Consider the following 23,299-nt stretch of genomic DNA (forward strand, 5'->3'; position numbering starts at 1 on the left):
TCGCACCCCTCCGCGCTCACTCATTCTCTTCATATTATAAGCTAGTTTATTAGTAAATTTGTTATTTATCGTATAGATGATATAAATGTCATACTGGTGGTGGTCACACCGGCACACCCACTACACCACAGTATACTCTACACGTATACACTGTTTCTTTCTGTAGGATACAGATTATTATTGAAAGATTACCGCTTCCTGTATATCATGTAAATCTTATTCTGTTGGTCACACCAACACCTTCGTTCCACATCCCCATAGTTTCTTTGCACTTCTTATATACATAATGTGTTCACCACACCCTGCTCCTCAGTCTCCTACAAATTACAGTACAATATAGTGTATTGCGATAACAACGAGGGACTTCTCGCCACATCTACTGACACAGCATGTCGCAACCGATAATTTAGTATGGGTAACGTTACCCACAATATTAGGTGCTAACTGAATAAATTTTGTATTCCTTTCAAATTGTACTTGATTGCATGTTCTTTTATACTGGATTTGCCACCTGTGCATATTTTTTTTTAAATAAAAGGGACTATCTGTCCAGAACTTCATCCATTTGCAAGAAATAAATGTAAACTTATAAATCGTCATAGTACATAATTAGCTAAAGAACCAGAGCTCATGGTCTAAAGGTGTTCAAGATGCGTGTAGAGACCAGACTGAAACATAACACGAAACATAACCCCTTGATATACGTGTTGTGGAGACATTATACAGCTAGTTTAACCGGTGGTCTCGTCTCAACATGTGTTAACCTTCGAGAGGAAATTGGACAAACATTGAGCAGGACCAGATGTGTACAATTACAGAATCTTAAGTCTTCAGATCTACTATAAAAAATAGTTCCCCCGATTCAATATCAATTGTGTCCATTACGTTATTGAAGATCTACACGTCTTACTGCTTACCACATCTATGCTATGCCAGCACATGCTGAACTAGTGAATTTACTGTATTTCAGCGCCATTCAAAGAGTGATACCAGAAGATCCTTAACGTGGTACCAACAAAATTGATTTACACCTTATCTTGGTTATATCAGCGATGATGACATCAATTTCAAAGCGTCGTTTAATAGTCTATAGTAATATCAAGACTAGGATAACGATTTTAACATCTTAACACTGATTCTTATTCCTTTGCTAAGGTTTCGGTTATCTCAGTTACCATCATCATAGTAATCTACAGAAAAGGAAACAATGTAAAATAACAAAAGAAACACAAGCATATGTATTCAAAATTCCAAAAATATATAACTAATTAGACCAACAGCAAATTCAATGACGTTATAATTATCTCAATTACGACCACTAAAGGAACACAGGAACTCAACTGACTGTACATTTCTGGAGATCGGTGGTTTTCCTGATTTCGTGAGGCGAAACTCTTATTATACACAGCTCCGTGTCTAGGAGGAGACTGGTGCGGAAAGGGAATGAATGAGTGTTGTTCCTGATAGCCTTCACTTCTCTCTCTCGAACTAAAAAGTCGTATCAAGGTGTTATATATTTTCATTATTTTCACTCTGACAAAGATTCCCAAATATTTAAAACAAGATCTAATAAACCCTTCAAATTCAACATTTATTGACAATTTAATAAACCCTTGCGGGGTCCATAATATGGTTCCACAGGTGCCATGGCACCTGCGAACTACGACCACTGCGCTAAACGATCGTTCCCTTGTTCGTATACCCTACACATTAAGTTCTTAAATTTTCCAGTGTATGTACCACTAAATAATAAACAAAAGAGGACTGTAAGTGCCAGGGTATCAATTCCTTGAATAATTTTATCGAGTTTGAAAGTTACTCTTAATAAGCTGGGGATAAAATCTACATAAAAAATTTAGTGAGTTTATGTTTGAGGACAAAACTGCTCCTTCCTGTAAATATAATAAAGAAGTTGGTGATTGCTCGGTTAACTGTGATATTTGGTTATCGTGCGAGAGTTGTGAGTTGTTTGGCCATCTATCTGACTAAGATTTATTTAATAAGAACTAACAGTCCTTGGCTGCCAGCTAGAGAAGTCCATGAAACTAGCATGAATAGTCTTTTTACATGGTCAATGATCCCAAATAGACTGTCTACACTCGACAGATTTGACACAAATTCTTGTCGTTTTATTCGGGTAATTGTTAGTGAGTACATAAGAACATAAGAACATAAGAAAATAAGGAGTCTGCAATAGGCCGGTTGGCCTGTGCATGGCAGCTCCTGTCGAGAGTTACTACCACTCTCTATCATCCATGAATCTATCTAGCCTCCTTTTGAAACTTTCCAGAGTTCCCGCACTTACTACAAAGTTGCTAAGCTTGTTCCACTCGTCCACCACCCTATTTGTGAACCAGTTTCTTCCTATCTCCCTCCTAAACCTAAACTTATCCAACTTGAATCCGTTGCTCCGAGTCCTATCCTGCTCGGATATTATAAGAACTTTATCTATATCCCCTTTATTGATTCCTTTCACCCACTTAAATACTTCTATCATATCTCCCCGCACTCTTCGTCTTTCTAGGGAATGCAAGTTAAGTTTCTTTAACCTATCCTGATATGGAAGGTTTCTAAGTCCCTGAATCATTTTTGTCATTCTTCGCTGCACCGACTCCAGTGAATTTATATCCATTCTATAATAGGGGCACCAGAACTGAACCGCATAATCGAGGTGCGGCCTAACTAGCGCAAGATATAGTTGCAATAAGACCTCTGCACTCTTGTTACTTACACTTCTAGATATAAAACCCAATATTCTGTTTGCCTTATTTCGAACATTAACTTGACATCAAAACTGGCCATGACACATACAGTCGCCAAAATAGCAAACAAAAGATACATAATTTCCACCTTGGTAGAGGTGAAAAAAAATAAACATACAATAAATGTCACTATTTTGGTAATTGAACTTGACGTGGGTGTAGGGTTCAGGTTGTTGCTTGCCGCCCCTCATTCACTTCCTTCTCTTTTCCTTCTAAGTTTACTTATTTATTCTTCTTGCGATCATTCCGTTTATCTTAACCCTTGTGACTTCTCCGTTGCCTCCTTTTGATCCACCGTTCTTTCCCTTTCCTTTCGTGACCCTCTATTTTTTTTCTTATCTTCCTCCTCTTCTTTCTCTTCACTTTCCTCCCCCCATTCTTCTTATCCACTTACTCATATACTCATTCTCTCCTTTAGCCTACAGGAAAATTCCAGAATTTTGTTAGAAGTTGGAGAATCGTGGTATACAGTCTGAGTTTCCCGTGAATTTCTTCCCTTACCCCTGAAAATAGCATAATCTATTTCCGCGTATAGTAAAGGCGTATTCTACAAGTGTTGCTCTTATTTTCCTCCACGTATACTTTGCGTGTATAAGAGATGAACAAATTAATTAGATATGTTTCTCAGGTGTTTTAGGATTTGTATTAAGTAATCTTGGTTCACATAGGACATTCACTAAAGTGTGCCATATTAAGAGAATACAGCCGCACCCTCGTCCACTATCTCCTGAGATCCCTTTATCCTCTTCACCACTGATCGGCTCGTTAACCGCTTGGGCGATCGGTCACGTCTGATTACTTTTCCTTTTCTTTTATCCTCTTCACCAAAAGATCAGCTCGTTAGCCGCTTGGGCGATCGGTCACGTCTCTGTTACGCACTGTTGGCAAGTGCTGGGCATGCACCGGCTCCTGAATGTACCTGAACCCGCTCCAGTGTTGGTCAAGTCTTGTCTTGAAAGAGCTCACAGTCGGTGCCATCACAACACTTTCTGGTAGATTGTTCCAAGAGTTCACAACTCTCACTCCGAAAAAGTTTGCCCTCACAGTTTTCTGGACTTGCGACTTCTTCAATCTTGAGCTGTGACCCCTTGTGGGGCGAGCGTCCGCCAGCTCCAAGTAAGGATACTCGACTGAGTAGTGCCCCTTGAGATGCTTATACACCTCTATTAGGTCACCCTTTGCCCGTCTGTAGTATAAGCTAGGCAAGTTCATGCACTCCAATCTCTCATGGTAGCTGAGGTGCCGAAGGGCAGGCACCAGTCTGGTGGCCCTCCTTTGAACATTTTCAACCAATTGACAGTCCCTAGCATATCTCGGGGACCAGACGGGGTGACAGTACTCCAGATGGGGAAGCACTTCACTCTTGACTGCAGGACCACCACTCCACGGCCCTCTGTCAGATGTTCCGTGAGTACAGTATATCCTTGACAGTTCCTCCGTGTTGTTTATACTGTATATAACACCAATCGGATGCTTCTGACACTACACCTATATTGACCTAAATTCCCTGTTCCCTTTATGATTTATTCGGCAATTAAAACTGGAACTGAATTAAAAGCCCCCAGAGATGATATACAGCATTAAGGCTACATGTATAATATCATAGTATTTCACATAACTGTTGATTAGCAGTTTATTAATAAGAGTATTGTACTGTGTAAGAGGGAGATATAGTTAATGTTATCGTCATTGTCCCAGTAATATTTTATCTAGTATCTTCAATATTGTCCTGAAAACCTCAGTCGAGTGCATGTGTTTGTACAGTATGTATATACAATATGTGTTTACGTCCAAGTGGGCTTGTTTGTTTTTGTTCACACATATAAACACACACACACACACACACACACACACACACACACACACACACACATATATATATATATATATATATATATATATATATATATATATATATATATATATATATTATATATATATATATATATATATATATATATATATATATATATATATATATATATATATATATATATTGATAAAATCACACGGGAAAAGGGAAACAAAGGAGCACCTTAGCTTTCGCCTCTGAAGATGTCTTGAATAAAGACGAAAGCTAAAGTGCTCCGTTGTTTCCCTTTTCACGTGTGATTTTATCAAGATTTATCTATCCACGTTTTCAGATCTGTATATATATATATATATATATATATATATATATATATATATATATATATATATATATATATATATATATATATATATATACAGTATGTGTGTGTGTGTGTGTGTGTATGGTGAGTACAGGTATCAACGTACATGTGTGAGTGGGTAAGTACGTTTATCTGTCAGTGTGCCTATTTTTTAGACCCCGAAATGTGTGTGGAATTTTAGCACAAGACCCAGTAAGCTACCTCACAAACCGCTTAGTGGTACGTTTGTTTATTTTTGTTTTTGTCCTCTCAATCAATCTACACACACACACACAGTGTATGTATAATAGTACACAATGTAGTTGTGGTAGTAGCGTAACAGAACTTCTGTTACAGAAGTCAGTAGTCACGTAACACTAACAGTTATGTAAATATTTGTATAAGTAGTAGTACGTGGTACCAGTAATTAGAACTGCAGTGAAGTCATCGTTGCTCGCGCGAAAGAGTGAAACTGAGGGAGAGAAAATGAGAAAGCGAGACGATTATCCAACGACTGCCAACTCAACACTTCTCGTTGAAATATTTTAGTTTCTTCAAAATTCCCGTTCCCATGTTATACAGCATAACTCATTTTCATTTCAACTTTTATGCTGATAATCCTGATAAATAATTGGCAGGGAGAGAGAGTTGCTCTATAAACTTTAAAATAATAGGATAAACTGTAAACACAAGTAGGTACTAGGTATACAACCCTCAGGGATTGTACATGAAGGGCAACAAGACTAAACGATTTTAAGTTCAGGGGCCAGCAAACAAATGTTAAGTAGGAAAAAGTAAAAGCGATAACGTACCCGAAAAATAATGATTTAACATTTCTAAGCTTCTCCTGCAATAATTAAAATAGATTATAAAACAGTACGAACAAGATGCCTTTCAAAAACTCACAAAATTACTTTCCCGAATTGTGTGTGCCAAGTTCCTAATCCCTGTTCTTATATAGATCAATTGGATGTACTGAACAGATTACTGTACAAAGTAGTTATTGTAGTTATTAATGTTCAACGGATGAAGTTGAACTATATCGCAGCATTTTGATAAAAAAGATTTTCCGGTAGCTCAATCTGCCGCACTTCACACTTCACAGTGAACTTCCGGCTTGTTTTTACTGTAACCTGGCAATGGAGGTCTTTGTGGTCACCAGTTCCGTGTGTGTGTAATCATTCTACTCTGGGCAGGATACGTACAGTACACACTGCTCCTTTAACATGACCGGGAAGTGACATTTCCATTGCCCGATTCACATGGCCTGAGAACTTGCTTGGTGATTCTCCAAGTCGCCCAAGGTCATCACGAGTTCATAATTACTGTAGTGGTAGTAAAAGAAAACCATAAATATTGTATCTTGATAGCAGCTGTGTTAAGATCAATAGGGAAATAATTTTATCTATTAGGAAAAAACAAAATCCCCCTTTAATTGAATGTGAAAACGCTTTGCTTGTAACCTACTGTATAAATATTACTTTAATAATGTCAGTAAATTTAAATAAGTCAATATACTAGAGAAGAGATGAGAGTTCTTTATATATGTCGACCTTCACTTCTCTACTGGGATGTGATGGGCTCGTCTTACCCGCTCGAAGGCCACCAACCCTCGCTCTGTTGGGTTGAAATAAGTCCCAGCTTGAACAACCAAGTGTATCATAGAACAATATTCTTTTATACTCAATGACCTCGCTTTAATATCGACTAGGAATAATATCAAAATGGCACGATCAACATAATCTACGTATTTCATAAAGGATATTTACTCCATAAAATATTAACCAAACATAAACTTACACAAACAACCTTAACCTAACATAATATTAACCTGAAGTCATATTAAGCTAAGACAATTAACCTAACCTTCAACCCTTTACCTAACGTGACATTAACTTAACCTTACCTGACCTTAAAGCCTCAACATTTTACCTAATATATCACTAGCTTAATAAAACTTAATACTGTATGAACTTAACTTGACATTTGCCTAACCTAACCTTAACCTAGCTTTATCTGACGTAGCCTTAATCTAGCAGAATATTAACCTCACATAAACAGGAGATAACATCAACTTAACATGACATTTACCAAACATAACGGTATCAATGTAACTTTAACATAATCTTAACTTAACTTGACCTGACATGACCTTAACCAAATCAAACCAATTACAGTATACGGTTACTTCATGGTTAAGTGCATCAAGAGTGTTCTAGAACGTAATAAATGAACAGCTGTACACTATTTACAGTTACACTGTTTTTATTCTCAGTGTATGAATTACAAACAAAAGATATTATCCAAACCAAAATCAAGCGATTTCCGGGGGAGTGGTTACTCGTATAAGACAACGTCCTTCATGTTTAAAAATAATCTATGTAAGTTGTGAGGTTTCCTGTGTCTTACATGGGGCCAGTGGCAGTACTTGATTATCGATGAGCGGTGACCAGGAGCAACCATCATGAATTAGAAAGCACAGTGATATTCTCTTTTATTATGTGTTTTATGGTCAAGTAATTTCCTACTGACCTGGAAGAAACAAGCTACTAATGGACAAACAGTTATATAATAATGAACACGCACACACACACACACGAAAAGCTAGAAATCTTCGACATCGTGACGTTATTGACAAGAAACTTGTCACAACAAGTAACCAGAATTATCAAATATAATTCATATAGTATAATATTGCAGGATGTAGCTCGGAAGAGTTATCGGAAAATGGTCCCAGCTTTCCCTTGAACGATAATTCTGAGGCGAAAGGTCTCATAAACAAAACATTTTAATAACCCCAAAAAGTTTTCACATCTGTTTTATAGATTGTAAAACAAAAGATGGTAAAGTAAGACACAATGAATTTAAAATGTCTTGAGAATAAATTCATATTAAAGATGGAGGTTCTCTTCTCCTATAATCCAAAACAAAGTCTTCAGTACTGTCACCAGGAAGCTGCAGTGTTCGTAAATAATGAACTTGCTAATTGGTGTAAAGCTAGACAAGGAGATACACATTGTTAAATGCTAAGATGGGCGTTCACATAACTATAGAGAAGGACTCCGCCCCTCATAACGCTCTTCAAAAGAAAGGTGCTTCCCCATTTTCGGAGTTGTCACACCGTCTGGTGATTGAAAACGTCTAAAGGTCAACCAGTCAGTACTATGGCACCTATGGTACTGTACCCAGAGAGATAAGAACGCATACAGTTGCCTAGCTTATACTATCGGCAGGCAAGAGGTAACTTAATAGAAGGCTATATATGTTACAGTCAAAGTGTGTAACCAATTTCGCGTAATGACTGGAATTTTTTGTCATTTCGCGAAATGGCTGTTTCACTTGATCATTTCTTGAAACGCCCAAAATTTTCAGCCATTGCATGAAATGGCTAATATGACTTTCGTGTGATGTAGGTTTGTTTGATGTCACATGCAGCATGGAATGAATTCACAGAAATAAATATCACAGTAAAGCTTCAAAGTTACCCTGAGCCATTCTGTACTGTACCAAAGGCAGCAGACAACTGATCAACGATTGTACTTGTATTGGGGATTGCTGGCCATTTCGCCTTTGGGCTATTTCGGCCGATCAACGATTAAAATCACCTTCCTTTTATACCCACCCAATGGCGTTTGGTGAACAAAGCAGTTTGTGACTGTCACACCCAACTTTTACCTGGTGAAGTGCTAACGACCACTTCAAACAATTATAACTTGTTTTGATACACACGAAAGTCATTTTAGCCATTTCATGAAATGACAAAGGTAGAATTTCAGCCATTCCACGCAATGACTGAAGATTTAAGTTTCAAGAAATGGCCAAGTGAAACAGCCATTTCGCGAAATGGTTGGTTACACACTTTGGCTCATATACAGTACACCTCAGGAGTCTGGACATTGCTCAGCCGAGTGTTCATACCTGGAACTAGCTGATGCCCACCCCACCAAGGGGCCACAAGTTCAGAAAAGTGTCAGGACAATTCTTTTTTTTAGAGTTGTGAACTCTTGAAACAATCTGCCAGCAGAGCCAGACTCTCGTGTTGTGACGGGACTGGCGGCACCGAGTGTAAGCTCATTCAAGACTTGACCAACACTGGCGCAGAAAAAGATACATTCTGAAGCCAGTACGTGCGGCGTGCTCAGTACTTGTAAAGGGTGCGTAACAACAGACGTGAACGACCCGCCAAAGCGGTTAACAAGCCGATCATAAGATAAAGTAAAGAGTTTAGCCGAAACTGCCGAACTCCGGAACTCTCTTGAGTTACTGAGTCAAGTCTCAAGATACTATACCGACAGATATTTAGTGGAACCGACATAAAAGTTTACAGTTGGTTCAGCTTGTTGATAGACTATTATGGTCCAGGTACAATGGATATAGAAAACTTAAATTCTTAAATGTAAACGCAGCCTTACAATGAGATTTTTTTTCAACAATTTAAAAAACATTGGATTTATGAAATTTTAAAGTTTGATATTTATCAATCAATTATTAAATTGCTTTGAAGGATAATTGTATTAAAAGAGGGATATTTAACCAAAAATTTAGATATTTGATCCCTGAATCAGCTGATCCTTCACAACATGCGAAATTATCCACAGTATCAGACACAATCATGATAAATCCTCTATAGATTTATAAATATCCCTTATAACATGATCACACGCAACCATTATAAAAGTAAAATGCCAGAAAAGAGGTCGTTATGACAATAAGGAAAATAATAACAAACATCGTATTGTCCTGCAGCGTCGAGCTAATGGCGGCAAAATTTGTACGAGTGAAAAGCTTTATAGACATTAACTAAAATATAATTATAAAATCCACTGTATAATAATAATATAAAATTTATTTGAATATTAAATCTTATTATTTTTACCCTTATTTTATTTCATGTTTACCATATGAAAAATAAATTATTGGAATTGTTTTGCTTGATGGCTCGTGTCATACAGTCACTCCTATGGACGCCACAGACAAGTTGCAGGGAAGCGTCTCCAATATTCCCATTTTTTGAGGTTTACGTGCCGGTTATCATCTCAACAGGTAGAACAATCGGTGTTATTTATAAACACCTGTTATTTAATCTCCTTTGTATTGTTCCTGATGGAGTTATTTAAAGGCTATATGAATGATCATTGCGCAGGACCGCCATGTTTGTTGTGGTACCCAGAGTATTGTGAGGAAAGTGGTGACTGCGCATCATGTGTGTTTAAAACTGCTAGATGTATGTTAAGAGCTAGTACGTCTAAGTTTCAGTGTTATATATGTATCAGTTAGTGTTATGTGGGTCTGTAATGGCTTCTTCTGCTGTGTTTTAAGCTTCGTTTCTTTTTAGACTTGCAGTGTTGAGGTCATCCTGGCCAAGTTAGTGGCAGTTATTCTTTACTGCTTTTATGTTTATGGCTGATTAAGGGTGTTGACGACTATGAACGCGAAGTACAAAATGTACAGTACAGCAGTTTGTGTACACGTAATAATTAAGTGTGGCAGAGACGTTAAAAAATGTGAGGAAGTTAATGCCACACTGGACACTAAAACTTAACAAATTAACAACGAACAAATCAACTGCCCAAATGACAAGTAAACTGATAAAAAAGTGAAATGATAAATTTACGAAAAAGTTTTAGTCCAGATTAGTTATGTGCCTTAATTACCTGTTGCTAGACATCTCACCAAAGAACTTTAATGCTTTTTACCTCATGAAATCAGTGTGTTAAATGTTTTGTGTAATAAATTTTTTATAATTTCTTTCTCGTGAATACAATTGATGGATGTTTCCTCCACCTTCTGCAGCAGCTGTGACACCCTCTCTGCTTCTCTCCCGGCTGGGCGGTTTCTTACACAATTTTTTTTTGCCAATCTTGTATTGACGGGCATAAAATTATGAGCACTGTTGTTGACATTTGGCTATCATATACAGTACTGTACTACTACATTATATTATTTATTCATAAAATGTTACAAACTAACCTACCTAACCTAACAAACTTGAGTTTCACGTTAACGTTATTGTTTGATTAAGGTTTGGTTATGTACGTTAATTTTATGATATATATATATATATATATATATATATATATATATATATATATATATATATATATATATATATATATATATATATATATATATATATATATATGTATATATAAGTAAATCACTGTAGGTGTGCGTGATCTAGGTATATGCTGATAACCACAAGGTCACTGACCCACATCGGGGCCTCGGGGGAATATACGAATATTAGATTAATAATAATAATGTAAAAAGTTCACAATAAATTTTATAAAAAATACGAAAATACAAATTGAATTATTAAATACTAATAATAAAGAACCATAAAAAAAAGAAAGACCAAGAGTGAGAAATGATCTACATACTGTGTTGTCAAAGTAAGAGAAACAATTGAAACCCTGCAATTGAGTGTAAATGAGGAAGAAAGTTGGATCAGCAACCTGGAACTTGGTCACAATTTTCGTGATGCCATTTGGCAGCAGGGTCTACCATTAGACAACACATAATGCTTCCAATATCTTCCCAGGTGGTAGTACTTCCTTGTTTGATAGTTGCCTACTACCGTAAATACTCTGAAAAATTTGCTGAGTCACTGCGTGTCGTCTGGTTTGTTTACAACTGACCTGCATAGTCCGAGTGTAATCTTACATCTACAAAAAAATTTAAAATTACACCATGACGCTTCAACAAAAAATGCTTTCATTGGTACTAGATATCAAAATACGTACTTTCTGTTTAATATGGCAGGGGTCCAAGGGCGGATCCAGGGGGAGTCCGGAGGCTCTGGACCCCGCTTTTCATCAGAAAATAACAATACTTTTTCTTTAATGCAGTATTGTACTCAGGTGTTTTTGTATAGTAAAAAGTAATTACTATTGAGTATTGACCTCAGACTATCTCCTAATATTAAGTGTACATAGTTTCAAAATGACCTCAAAATGTCCATGATATTGGTCAGATTTAGAAAAAATTCTGAGGGGGGGGGGTTTACAGCAGCAACAGCACCCCCTGCCCCTCAAGAATAAAATAAAACCTCTCTCTCTCTCTCCCCCCCTTCCATCTTTGATATTCCTGGATCCACCCCTGGGGTCCCCGGAGCGGAGCTGGTCTGGCTAGGAAGTTACCGGTAGGTAGGGTTAGGTAGTTTTCTTTGGTTGGTTAGGTTGTGTTCTATTAGGTTCTGTGCGTTGTTGTATCGTTTTTATCACTTACTATCATCCAAAGAATGTGTGGAAAAATGAAGGAAATCAAATAGCTTCTGGTGGTAGTGCTGTTCTCAGACATTACTGAAGAATGCTCAAGATCTCGTTTGACCAGTTTTCGACATGCCTTCACTCAGGAAAGCTGAAAAAAGTGATGCACATCCACATACAAGTGAACCTGAGCCCAGTATAAACAATTTTTTTTTTTGTAAAAGTAAACCACATAGCTACATGTTAATCCCATATCATGTGAAGCCAACATAAACAAGGGTGACCTGTATCAGGTATATACTTCTGTATATAAATTACCTGTGTTTGGACCCAAAGACCAATTCCAGTGATAAAAGTGGAAGTAAATGTCAAAGATAATATAAAATGGACTCGCCATCCAGGAGCTGGAGTGATACACAACTAAGCCAATATGAGGCGACAGATATGAAAAGGGTTTTGAACCCATTCTAGAGTTTAGTCTGTGTCCTCAAGTGCTAATGCCTGTAAAACAAATAATATAATACCAACAGGCCCTTGCCTTAAATTTCATCCCTACTGATTTAGAAAGACAACATAGGGGCATCCATACTATGGCCGAGTGATACCACTTTCAATGGGCTATGTTAGTTGTTACAGAATGGTTAACAATGGTCACGATTATCATGATAATAAGCTCCAATAACATTTGATACTGGTATTTAATCACTCGGTTTACTATAACATACTGGAACATACATGATAATGCTGCACAGTACTTATAAATGAAAAGGAAAAGTAATCAGACGTGACCGATCGCCCAAGCGGCTAACGAGCCGATCAATGGCGAAAGGGTTAAAAGTATGTACTAGTAAAATGCCCTTGTGGCATTGGGTGTGCAAGGGACTGTATGGAACATATTTTAAATTGCAATATAAAATATAAGAGTAAATATGTTTCTGCATCTATTGGTGATAAACCTGTGTTGTTGTTAACAAAGTTTTGTTATGTAACAGCTTAATTATAACCCTCAAAATGAGTTGGAAGAACCCAGGATTTAGTAGTAGTGTCAGTGACATGAAATGTATAATTATATTAACAAGGAAGAGGATTATGTATTTATTTAAATTTAATTTTCTTGCAGGCTAAAAGTGGAGTAGGATGCGAGGTAGCTCAAACCTGGGCTTCAGTGATGGGTCAGCAAGTAGAGTTATCTACCCTTCTACTAAAATCTCATGGTAAGAAATTATTCATGACCTTACATATATATATATATATGCAGTACCAGGTAGTATATAATTTCTTCATTACAATATTTTTTATTCTCTAGAAATCTGATATCAAAACCTTGTATTAAGTTCTTGTTATTTATTACTTATGTTTTTTTACTTTGCATTATTTGATTTTAGTCTTTTAAGTCTTTATTTTAATTCGGTGACATGACCTAAGCTGTTGCGTTGCCAGGGATGTAAGTACCACAATTCATCAATCAGTACTTGAAAATATTTAGATTTAACAGAAAATAATATGAACTTAGCTGAATCACTTTAAAATGATGACAATTGCAGAAGAAAGTGTACTTTTCTAAGTGATGCGTATAAGTAATAAGACTGATGTTAATGACATTTCCATACTGTATTATGAAGTTCATGAAGCACACATACACTTTCAGAATTTTTTATATACAAGTTTCCCCAAAAAAAATTGACCAGGTCTCTGATGACCACAGTTGAAGGGAGGGGAGTGTTACTTCTCACAATTCATGACTTAGGTTTGTCTTGCATTGCTCTTGATAGGTGAAGGGTTGGTCATGAAATCCAATTTTATAATTAACATGCTTTGGGTGAGGAGTTGTTTGTAGGAACTGTAGATTGCATGAGTTTGAGGTGTGTTATATACCTTGCTGGAGTCACAGGCTATATGTTCAACTGTCACCTTTGGGCAGCTGGTTCTCTTGTGTTACCAACCATATGGGTCGATGACCTGTGCCTGGGTGGGCTAATCCCCGGGAAAAAAAAATCTGAGCTGCAGTTGAACCTGAACCAGGAAAGACACTACAGTACAGTATCTAGAATGTTAGTGTTATTGGATATCTGTTGTGTAACTCAGTTGTATTAAGTGGATAATTCCTGGGAACCCTCAAATAAAACCTGCAGCCTTGTTAATGCAAGTACACAAATTGTTGGTTCCTTGCTCATTATATATTAGATGGAATTTCATCATCAGTCCAACATATTTATCTCATCTATATTAGTTTATGTAATACTTAACCTCAATAAATTTCATATTGGGTTCTTCAGTTTACTCCATTTTATTGAATTCACTGTCAGCCTTTACTATACAGTAATTTAGACTTGAATTATTTTTTTTAGATTGAGTATGTCATGCACACATTTTAATTGCAGGTACGTTTGGCTGTTACTTCTTAGCAAATTCTTCCGATGTATCGGGGTGTTTGTGGCATTTGATGCAGTTCAGTCCATCCACGTAGTCTACTTTCTCCAACTAGTGACGCTGCTGTGAGTAACAATAACTTTTCCTTCTCTTTTACTGAAAATGTTGGGAAGTGGCTGATTATTACAGTAGTATTAGGCATTATCACTAGTGAGTATTATTGATGGTGGAGTATATTGAGAAATGTGCACTAGTGGCTTATTTTTCTAAAACATTCTTGGTGGGTTTTATATTTGTAATATGTGTATGTACTGTCAGTAATTAAGAAGTTGTTTTCAGTTCTTAGGGTCTCGTGAGAATTCCTACTTTAGACCTGCAATTTAACAGGAGAGTGGGACTGAGAATTGTTGCACAAAATTGAATTAAGTTAAATTGTTCTATATATTTCATTGGAAAATAAAGTATACAGAACTGTAGGTCAAAAATGCATTAAATTTTTTCTATAAAGACATTTATTTCATCTGACTGGACCCTCCAGTAGATCACCTTGACAGCAGGCTGATTTCACGCATCTTACTCAGTTAACGTAAATAATGGCAATGTGAAATGTGTGCACAGAAATTTAAAAAAAGTACAGTATATACAGTAAACCCTCGTTAACTTATCAAGGCACTTCCCCCTCCTACAAAAATACAACAATAAAAAATTATCGACCCATGTATGTGTACATGTAATTACTAAATGTAAAAAAAGTAATGCTTACCAGCACTGCAGGTGAAGAATGAAGCATCATAGTAGGTGACACAGAGGCATGGTAGGTGATGCAGGTGGCCAGATATGCCAAGATTTTCCCAGATAATTTTGCAAATCCCGGTATTTCCCGAGTTATACTAATACATTCCGAGACCATATCCACGTCGAGTTATCGAGGGTTTACTGTATACCTGTAATAGGAATGTTATCATTTATGGAAATGATAAAGGAATTGTTGGTTGTGATGTAAAAATGGAAGTGTTGGGTGTTTTGAAAAGGGAATCAAGCTGTGGATGTTCATATTTCTGAATTTTTTCACATTATACACAGTATATATTTATATAAAAGCATCTTTTACAGTTAGTTTTTACATTTAACACCTGTTCTTTAGGTAGATTCATGTTTCTCAGACAAGAAACATCTTATTGTTGATTCTGAGGTTTAATGTGTGAAGAAGTAATAATTCTGTTTTACCCATTCCAGCACATTTCTTAATTTATAAAATTATTTCCACGTTAGCACATTCCTCTTACATTTAATGTATGGACAAGTGCTAGAAGATTTATTATTGAGATGCTTGGAAGCCATATAAAAAAATAAATTTGGTTTCTAATGACAGATTCACAAGATATCAAAGATGCAATAGCAGCATAGATCCATAAAGTACTGTACAATTTCAAATGTTAAATTGAAATATTGAGCATCTTTGGATGGCACTAATTTCTCCTATTTACTTTAAAAAAAGACGAGCATGACCTAGTGTATTGCAGGAGTTGGTGGAACCCAGTTTTGTGCTACACTGTCTGTACTGTACAAGTAACTGTATGGACTAGTTTTGTAAATTTTGCCTTTATGTGCACAAGGATAAATTAATCTTCACCCTTTTAAGTTCTGATCAAATATGTCTTTACCTGTTCCCACTTAATCCATCCAAATGTCATATGAACCACCTTCATTATTTCCAAAATGTTCTTGTTATCATTGGACTAGAAAGTGAGCATGATATTTTCCAGTTAGGGTCTCCTCTACAGGGAAGTAGGTATGTTGTTTCTTAAAACCAAATTATATTGATAGCTTTCAATCATAGTTTTTCTTCAGTAGTTAAGTTGGTGGAACTTAGAAAGGGAGTATAACTGTGCCTCGTTCTAATGTGATTGCATAAACAGTCGTTCACAATTACAGAATGTCGGTGAAAAATTCTTGATGTGTACCCTCAATTTTGTAGTACAATGCGTGCTCGATAGATCCTTTTTTATGGTTGGAAATGTAAATTTTGTCATTTTCTTCTCATGTCTTTCACATTTTCCCCATATCATTTCCTCTCTTTCTTCAAGATTCCTATATACAGTACTACAGTGTACAGGATATATAAAAAAAAGTTTTGACACAAAATTGGTAGGCCATAGATAAAAAAATTTTGTTTTGCATTATACCCGGTACCATGAATCCTTTTGCTATAAGATTCTTAGCAACATTGTAATAATTGGTTTGAAAAGAGAGTTGATCTTATTTAAAGTGAATACTGTACTATCATTTTATGTAATTTCCATTGTATAAAAATAATATCAACTCTCTTTTTATCCCTTAGGTGCTGAACAAGCTGGAAAGGACGGTTTCTCATGCTTGTGATAGCCTGACTAGGATTGCACATCCAAGCAGTTGTTCGTATATATTGATAATCTGACATCGAATTAAGATTTAGCAATAAGAAAAACCTTGTGAGTAACATTTGAAGAATTTCTTAGGAAACGAAGGAAGACCGTGTTTAGAAAAAAGTTTTGTACTGTATATTATATCAAAATGTCTGTGCGTGAAGGAACACGTCGGAAGAAGATATCCGTTCTTCACATGTTAGGTACATGGGAGGGGAAGATAGATGGTTGCAATTGTCCATCTTGCAAAGAATGTGATGCTGGAGAGAAGACATTGGCACTGACTTCAAAGAGTCCCATAAAGGCTCTTAAAGGTCCCAAACCAGTTGCCAAAAAGGTAAGCATCAAAGTTAAGACAACAAAAGTAATAATTGATAATAGTAAAGAAGAAAGTGTTGCTGGAAGGAAGATATCCACAAAGAAACATCTATTTCCAAAAGGTGCAGTACAACCAAGTTTAAAGAATGTCAAACTTGAACTACCGGTAGCCTTTTCCAAAACTGTACAGGATAAAAGTAGTGGTAATAGTGGTGAGAATCCTGACTATGCTAGTGATAGTGGGGAATTTGAGAAGAAGAAAAATGTAGTCATTACTAGTGAGAATATCAAGAAAAGAAACATTAGTTTTACTTCAGAATGTGATAGTTTGGGAGATGAGTCTCAGAAAGAATGTGATAGAACAGTACCTGAAGTTAAAATGAAGGTTGGTGTTGTGGAGGGAAACTCAGTTGTAAAGAAAGAATCAAGAGAGAACGCTCATTACAACATGGTTATGTGTGGTGATGTACGAATTGCTGAAAGTTCAAAACAGGACTCAAAGTGTGTTTTGGACAATGTCTTCATTAACCAGAAAGTTAAGTGTAAACAGGAGTCCAATAAAGATGAGACTGTGTTGGAGCCTCTGAAGATTAAGCAAGAACCTGAAGAGTACTTTTCAGATCAGGAGGAGATTGAGAAACCTGGACGAGGAAAGCACCAGTGGGATGGAGCGAAAAGTGAATCAAGAGTAAGTAAGAGGGCAAGAATGGTAACATCAGAAATGGAAAATATATACGCAAAACCACGTATGATCTTCACTGGCAAAGGTGTTGTAAGAAAATTTGAACCGGGGTTGGATAGAACACCAAAGTCTAGAAGAGGCAGGAAACCTGGTAAGGCCATTGTACCTGTAAAGGTGAAACAGGAACCGAGAGATGAAGAAGAAGATGGGAGTGAATTAGATCGACTTCAGAGAGCTCTGTCAGAGGCTGCTGAGAGTATAAGTGATGTAGGAGAGGAACTATTGGATGCTCTACATGAATTTGGTGAAGATCCAAAAAAATCAAAGCAGAAAAAGAAAGCAAATACTCTTTTTAAGCGAGTTGACAGTGATGGAGATAAGTATGTGGAGTGTAATATGTGCTTCAAAATGCTTAAAGAATCATCAATGAAGCAGCATTATAAAACACACACTGGGGAAAAACCTCACACATGTGATGAGTGTGAAGCAAGATTTACAAGGAAGGGAGATGTAGAAAGGCATAAGAGATTGGTTCACAAGAATCAAAAACCATTCAAATGCCAGAAATGCACTAGAGATTTTTCTGACAGGAAAAATCTGAAGGCCCATTTGCAGAATCATGATAAAGCCATTTACTATGCATGTAGTACATGTGGGTTCAAGTTTGGCAAAAGAGAGTATTATGAGAATCACATACGTTACATTCATCCTCTTGCAGATGGAGCTATGCCCGAATTCCCAGATCTGGATGAGGACTTGGCTTCGAAACAGCTCAGACAAATAGAAATGGAAGAGAAGAAGGAAAAAAAAGCAAAAGAAATATTGGGTGGCGGAGATGGAGACGTATGTTCTCCGGATGATGATGACGATGATGATGATGATGAGGAAGAGGAAGAAGGGGATGATAAAGCCATGGAAATAACTGTTACAGAAGGTGAAGCGCAAAACATCACTGCAAACAGGGGCACAATTATTAAGAAAGAAGTTAATGATATTGATGATATGAACATGGAAGATAAGGAAGAAGAACTTGAGGACCAATATCCTCCTGAAATAGTTGGGAAGAGCAGCGATAAGTCTATGGATTCTGTTAATCCAGCCAAGACACAAGTAGGCACTGATGTAAGCATATCAAAGGGAACTATAAGCTTTACACAAACAGTTCCTGATACTGATTCACTGGATGAAGAACTTGTAAACAAGGTCATAGCTGCTGCAGTAAGTCAGGCAACTAATACTATTGAGAGTCTCCAGACAAAGGCTGGTGCCAATATGTCCGAGAATGATGTAGATGTAGGCGATGAGGAAGATGAAGATGAACAAAGAATGTTGGCAGAAGAAGAAAACATTCAGGACATGCTCGACTCCAACTATGATATATTACCCATCACACAAGTACAGAAACCAGCGCAGCAACTGACAGAAATTCACATAAATGCCTCTGTTGGTGGACAAAAGCGGAAGTTTATAATTCAAGTTCCACCAGGAAGCAATTTAAATGTACAGACTCCTGAGGGAATGGAAATGATAGTGAGCATGGTTAACCAGCTGTGTGCAGGTAAAGGAGACTTAGATGGTCCTATAGAAGTTGTCATGCACAACCCAAACACCAGGACCATTGCCCTTGATTAATTGGTTATTCATGTATTGTATTCTGTTCCATTAGTACTATACTGTTTTTCTACCTATGATTCAGAACTGTGTATTCATGATAAGGTCATTTGTATAATACTGTATAATGCAGATGTTTCTAAACCTATGTTTGCATTTTGAGAAGAAATATTTATCTACAATTGTTGACAATTTTAACGACTACAGAAAATAATCTTAATATGTATATTGTTATATTATTAAATTTTACACTTGTAATTTGACAATATTGTACATATAATAATGAAGCCACGATGTTGTTGAGGTATGCTCCTTGATAATGAAGGTTTTCAGTTTGAACAGGCATGTCTTGTCCCCTGTAAGAAGGAGTATGTAAAGGCTATGGTTACACGTGTGTTGAAATTTTTGTTCAGATCATCATTTACTGTTCTGAATGAGACATTTCTTAATATTAAAAGTACAATGGTGAAGAAGGGTTTTTGCACTTCATAAACCTAAAATCACGAGCAAATGTATTATTAAGAAGCCGTGTTGTTGGATGGAACAGGATGCACAAGTTATGAACAAGCACAGCTTTGTTGGACAGCATGAAATTGATGGTAAAGGTGTGAAGTGGACTAGAATACAGTACTGTACTTTTAAAAGCTGTATATTGTGGTTTGGATTTTTATCTAATTTCTCATGAGAATCTTATGCAAACTGCATTTACTTCAGATCTTAGTTTATCTCCGTGATATACAAACTTATAAATAATAATAATATTGTGTTCCCATCTGAGTTTTGCACTCTTGTTAACATCTATAAGTGTCCCTCATTTATTCTGTACCTAGGGTTGTGTTTCTAGAAAGGCTGGTATAAGTAAATTCATTATAAACAAGACACGTTTAAATATAAAGGAAGGGCCAGATCCCAGCCACAGGCAAAAGCCCCCATTTTGACAATGATACTGTACTGTCTTAAGTTTTCAACCAAGTATGCACTTTTTAGAAATTGGTTACTGTAAATTTTATTCATGAATGTTAAAGATGAGTGTACAGGCAGTCCTTGAAGTACGTAAGAGTTATGTTCCAGGAACAATATGTAACTCATATTTTATGTAAGTCGGATTTGACCCAGTAACCTTAAGTTGGGCAGCATACCTAATGAATGTACCTGTAATAGAGTACTGTACAGTACTGTATATGCATTACCTAACTTACGGTAAAGCAACATTTTAAGACGTAAATAACCACAGTACAGTATATTTTGATTGTGTTTGCTTTTAATTTAAAATAAACAACTCTACTATATTACAAGATAATTACTATATTACAAGATAATAGATGATTAATAGAACATTTACAATACATACTAGCACATTACCTTAAGGGATGGCAGTAGTGGTGATACTACAGTGTGTAGGTAGAAGGAAAGGACAACAAACTCCTCTGTAGGGTCAACAACACTCCTTTCCCCTCAATACTTTGTGATAGTACAGTTCTTGAGTTTGCCCATATGAAATGCGAGATAGAAAATATAATGCATCATATTTTTATCATATTAATGGGACTTCTACCTAAAGTCGAATTTACCTAAGTTGAATGTTACATAACCCGAGGAGTGCCTGTACTGTACTCACTAATACATTTGTTTTCTGCATAATTAGATGCTGGTATTAGTCGAGTGTAGATAATTACTCAGTTGTGTGATGAGTGGCATAGGTTTATCAGGGTCGTTATTAGATAGCTGCCAGGTCACTGAGTGAAGAAGAGGGCTGGCTTGGTGGGCTAATAAACCAGGGTACTGCTGCTGCATGGGAGAGTAGTCATACAGTGAGCTTGTGTGCTGGCAGGGGGAACTACAGGCACTAACACCACTGGTAATTGGGGAAGAGTGAAAAAAATTGCACAATGTTTCAATTTACAAAACTCCCTGTAGGCAGAAACACATACTGTACCACCTTTCCTCTCTAAAGTTCACTCTGGATTAGGATCCATGTCATTACTTTCTTGGATCACTTTGTCGATAGCAAATTTGCATCTTCCCTGTGAACCAATTATGTTATATGGTAACTTTCTATACTGCTGCTGCCTTTTTCTCTGGCTGCTAACTCAAAACCAAATTTCTTGTTGCCAGTTCCTCTACATGAGATTGAGCAGCTCTGCCATTTCAACTTCCAAATTTTCAAACTGCCACATTTTGATCCAGGACAATTACAGTACAGTATTTCAATCCATATATGGTGACGGCATTGCGAAGCCTTTTGAGTTGTGTGCACTCTTACTGCAGACATATTCACATAAACTCCATATCCATCCTTGAGGTGTTTGGTGCACGAAATACTTTTTCTTCATGCAGTACATATGGGGAAGATGAAAAGTAAAATGTGAAGCCTTGTATGTGGAAACCTTAGCTTGGTGTAAATGAAATTTTTATGGTAAATGTTGCATATGTGCGAATTTGGTTCTTAAATTAGAGATCACTGGGTCAGGTGAAGAGTTATATCCACTCAGTGTAGCTTACAGGTAAATACATAGTATGCAGGAGTGCTGTACCTTGATTAATGCCTGGGATGTATTCTTGAAATCAAGGCCACTAAGTAAGGTGATTATAACATGGCTTCAATGGAGATTCAGGCCACACAGCAACATTGTTCACCAATAAGTTGTATATGAAGGCTTCATTGGGATATTGTTAGTAGTATAAATAATGATTGTGTACTCATGAGAAATGTTTTAGATAATATATAAATAAAAATAAGGATTTTTAATGGTGACAAAAATGCTATAAGTTATGATACATTACTTACCAATACATTCACTGGGAGGACCTTAAGACAGCTGTATCATCTACCATCTACATGCCCAACTGGCACTCCCTCTTCTCCATTTAAACACTCCTTGAACAAGTTCTCTTGATTGAAGCTATTGAAGAGGTGGATTACACAGAAGCTCTTTTTGTATTCCATATTCTTCAGGATTGTTTTGTTGTATGCGTTTCGTCTTATTAACTCTCCTCCTTTAGTTGCCAATCTTTCTTCCCTTTCTCTTCGCCGCAATGTTGCTTCACACACACTCTTTTACAGGCAATGTTCGATGGATTTGGCATCCTGCGTACCGCCGGCAAAGCCATGGGCTCGTAACACACGTCTTGCCCGCGGTTCCCACAGTTTCTCTGTGGATGTCGGTCACACTAGAATAACCCGTTACAGTACATCCTTCTTTCCTCACACAGCCAAACTGGAATGCTCTGCCTTCTTCTGTGTTTCCACACTCATACAATGTCTCACTTTAAAAAGCTGTTTTTCCAGCATCTTCGTGGTGGAGATTAATATAACCTCTTCTTTTTCTATTTTTATTTTCTTTTTATTCTTATTTTTTCGCCCCCTTGGCCCCGATGTGGGTCGACGACCTGTGCCCAGGAGGGCTATTCCCCGTAAAAAAAAAAAAAAAAGCAAACCCGAGCTCCAACCAAAATTATCCTGATGCTCGCCAGTTTCCACATGCCATATAAGCTGCATTTCCTCATCCACACATGTTATTCCTGGAATGCTTGGCCACATTAAGACTATCACCTGCATGGTTTTTCCAAGTCATATTGGTAAATTGGGCTTAAAACATTATGCACAAATAAGGAGAGGGAGGAATTTACCACAGTTCTGTAAACATGAGTGAGAAGAGTATTCAAAATTGTCTTAGCACTCATCAACACACTCCTCAGTGATTTTGCAGCTTAGAGAAAAGAAGAAATTGATTGCCTGATCTTTCACAGGATTTTTGAACAGCTTGATTGATTTGATTATTTAATTATA

The 23,299-nt window shown here is 36.8% G+C and overlaps 1 protein-coding gene across 4 annotated transcripts in view; it reads left to right on the forward strand.

The window, feature by feature from the left end:
• Positions 1 to 9,853: 9,853 nt before the first annotated feature.
• Positions 9,854 to 23,299, forward strand: part of LOC121857755 (zinc transporter 5-like) — a 32,367-nt gene continuing 18,921 nt past the window's right edge. The window contains exons 1-3 of one of the 4 annotated variants that reach the window (XM_042353896.1): positions 9,854 to 9,958; positions 13,244 to 13,337; positions 14,505 to 14,618. In XM_042353896.1, coding sequence (XP_042209830.1) covers positions 13,261 to 13,337; positions 14,505 to 14,618 — 191 coding nt within the window. In that variant the 5' untranslated portion in view covers positions 9,854 to 9,958; positions 13,244 to 13,260. Of the gene's footprint in view, positions 9,959 to 10,040; positions 10,155 to 13,243; positions 13,338 to 14,504; positions 14,619 to 16,834; positions 19,983 to 23,299 lie in introns of those variants that run through there. The other 3 variants (XM_042353897.1, XM_042353898.1, XM_042353895.1) reach the window with 3 other exon arrangements.

Source organism: Homarus americanus, unplaced genomic scaffold, assembly GCF_018991925.1.
Source record: "Homarus americanus isolate GMGI-L3 unplaced genomic scaffold, GMGI_Hamer_2.0 scaffold16712, whole genome shotgun sequence".
NCBI lineage: Eukaryota > Metazoa > Arthropoda > Malacostraca > Decapoda > Nephropidae > Homarus > Homarus americanus.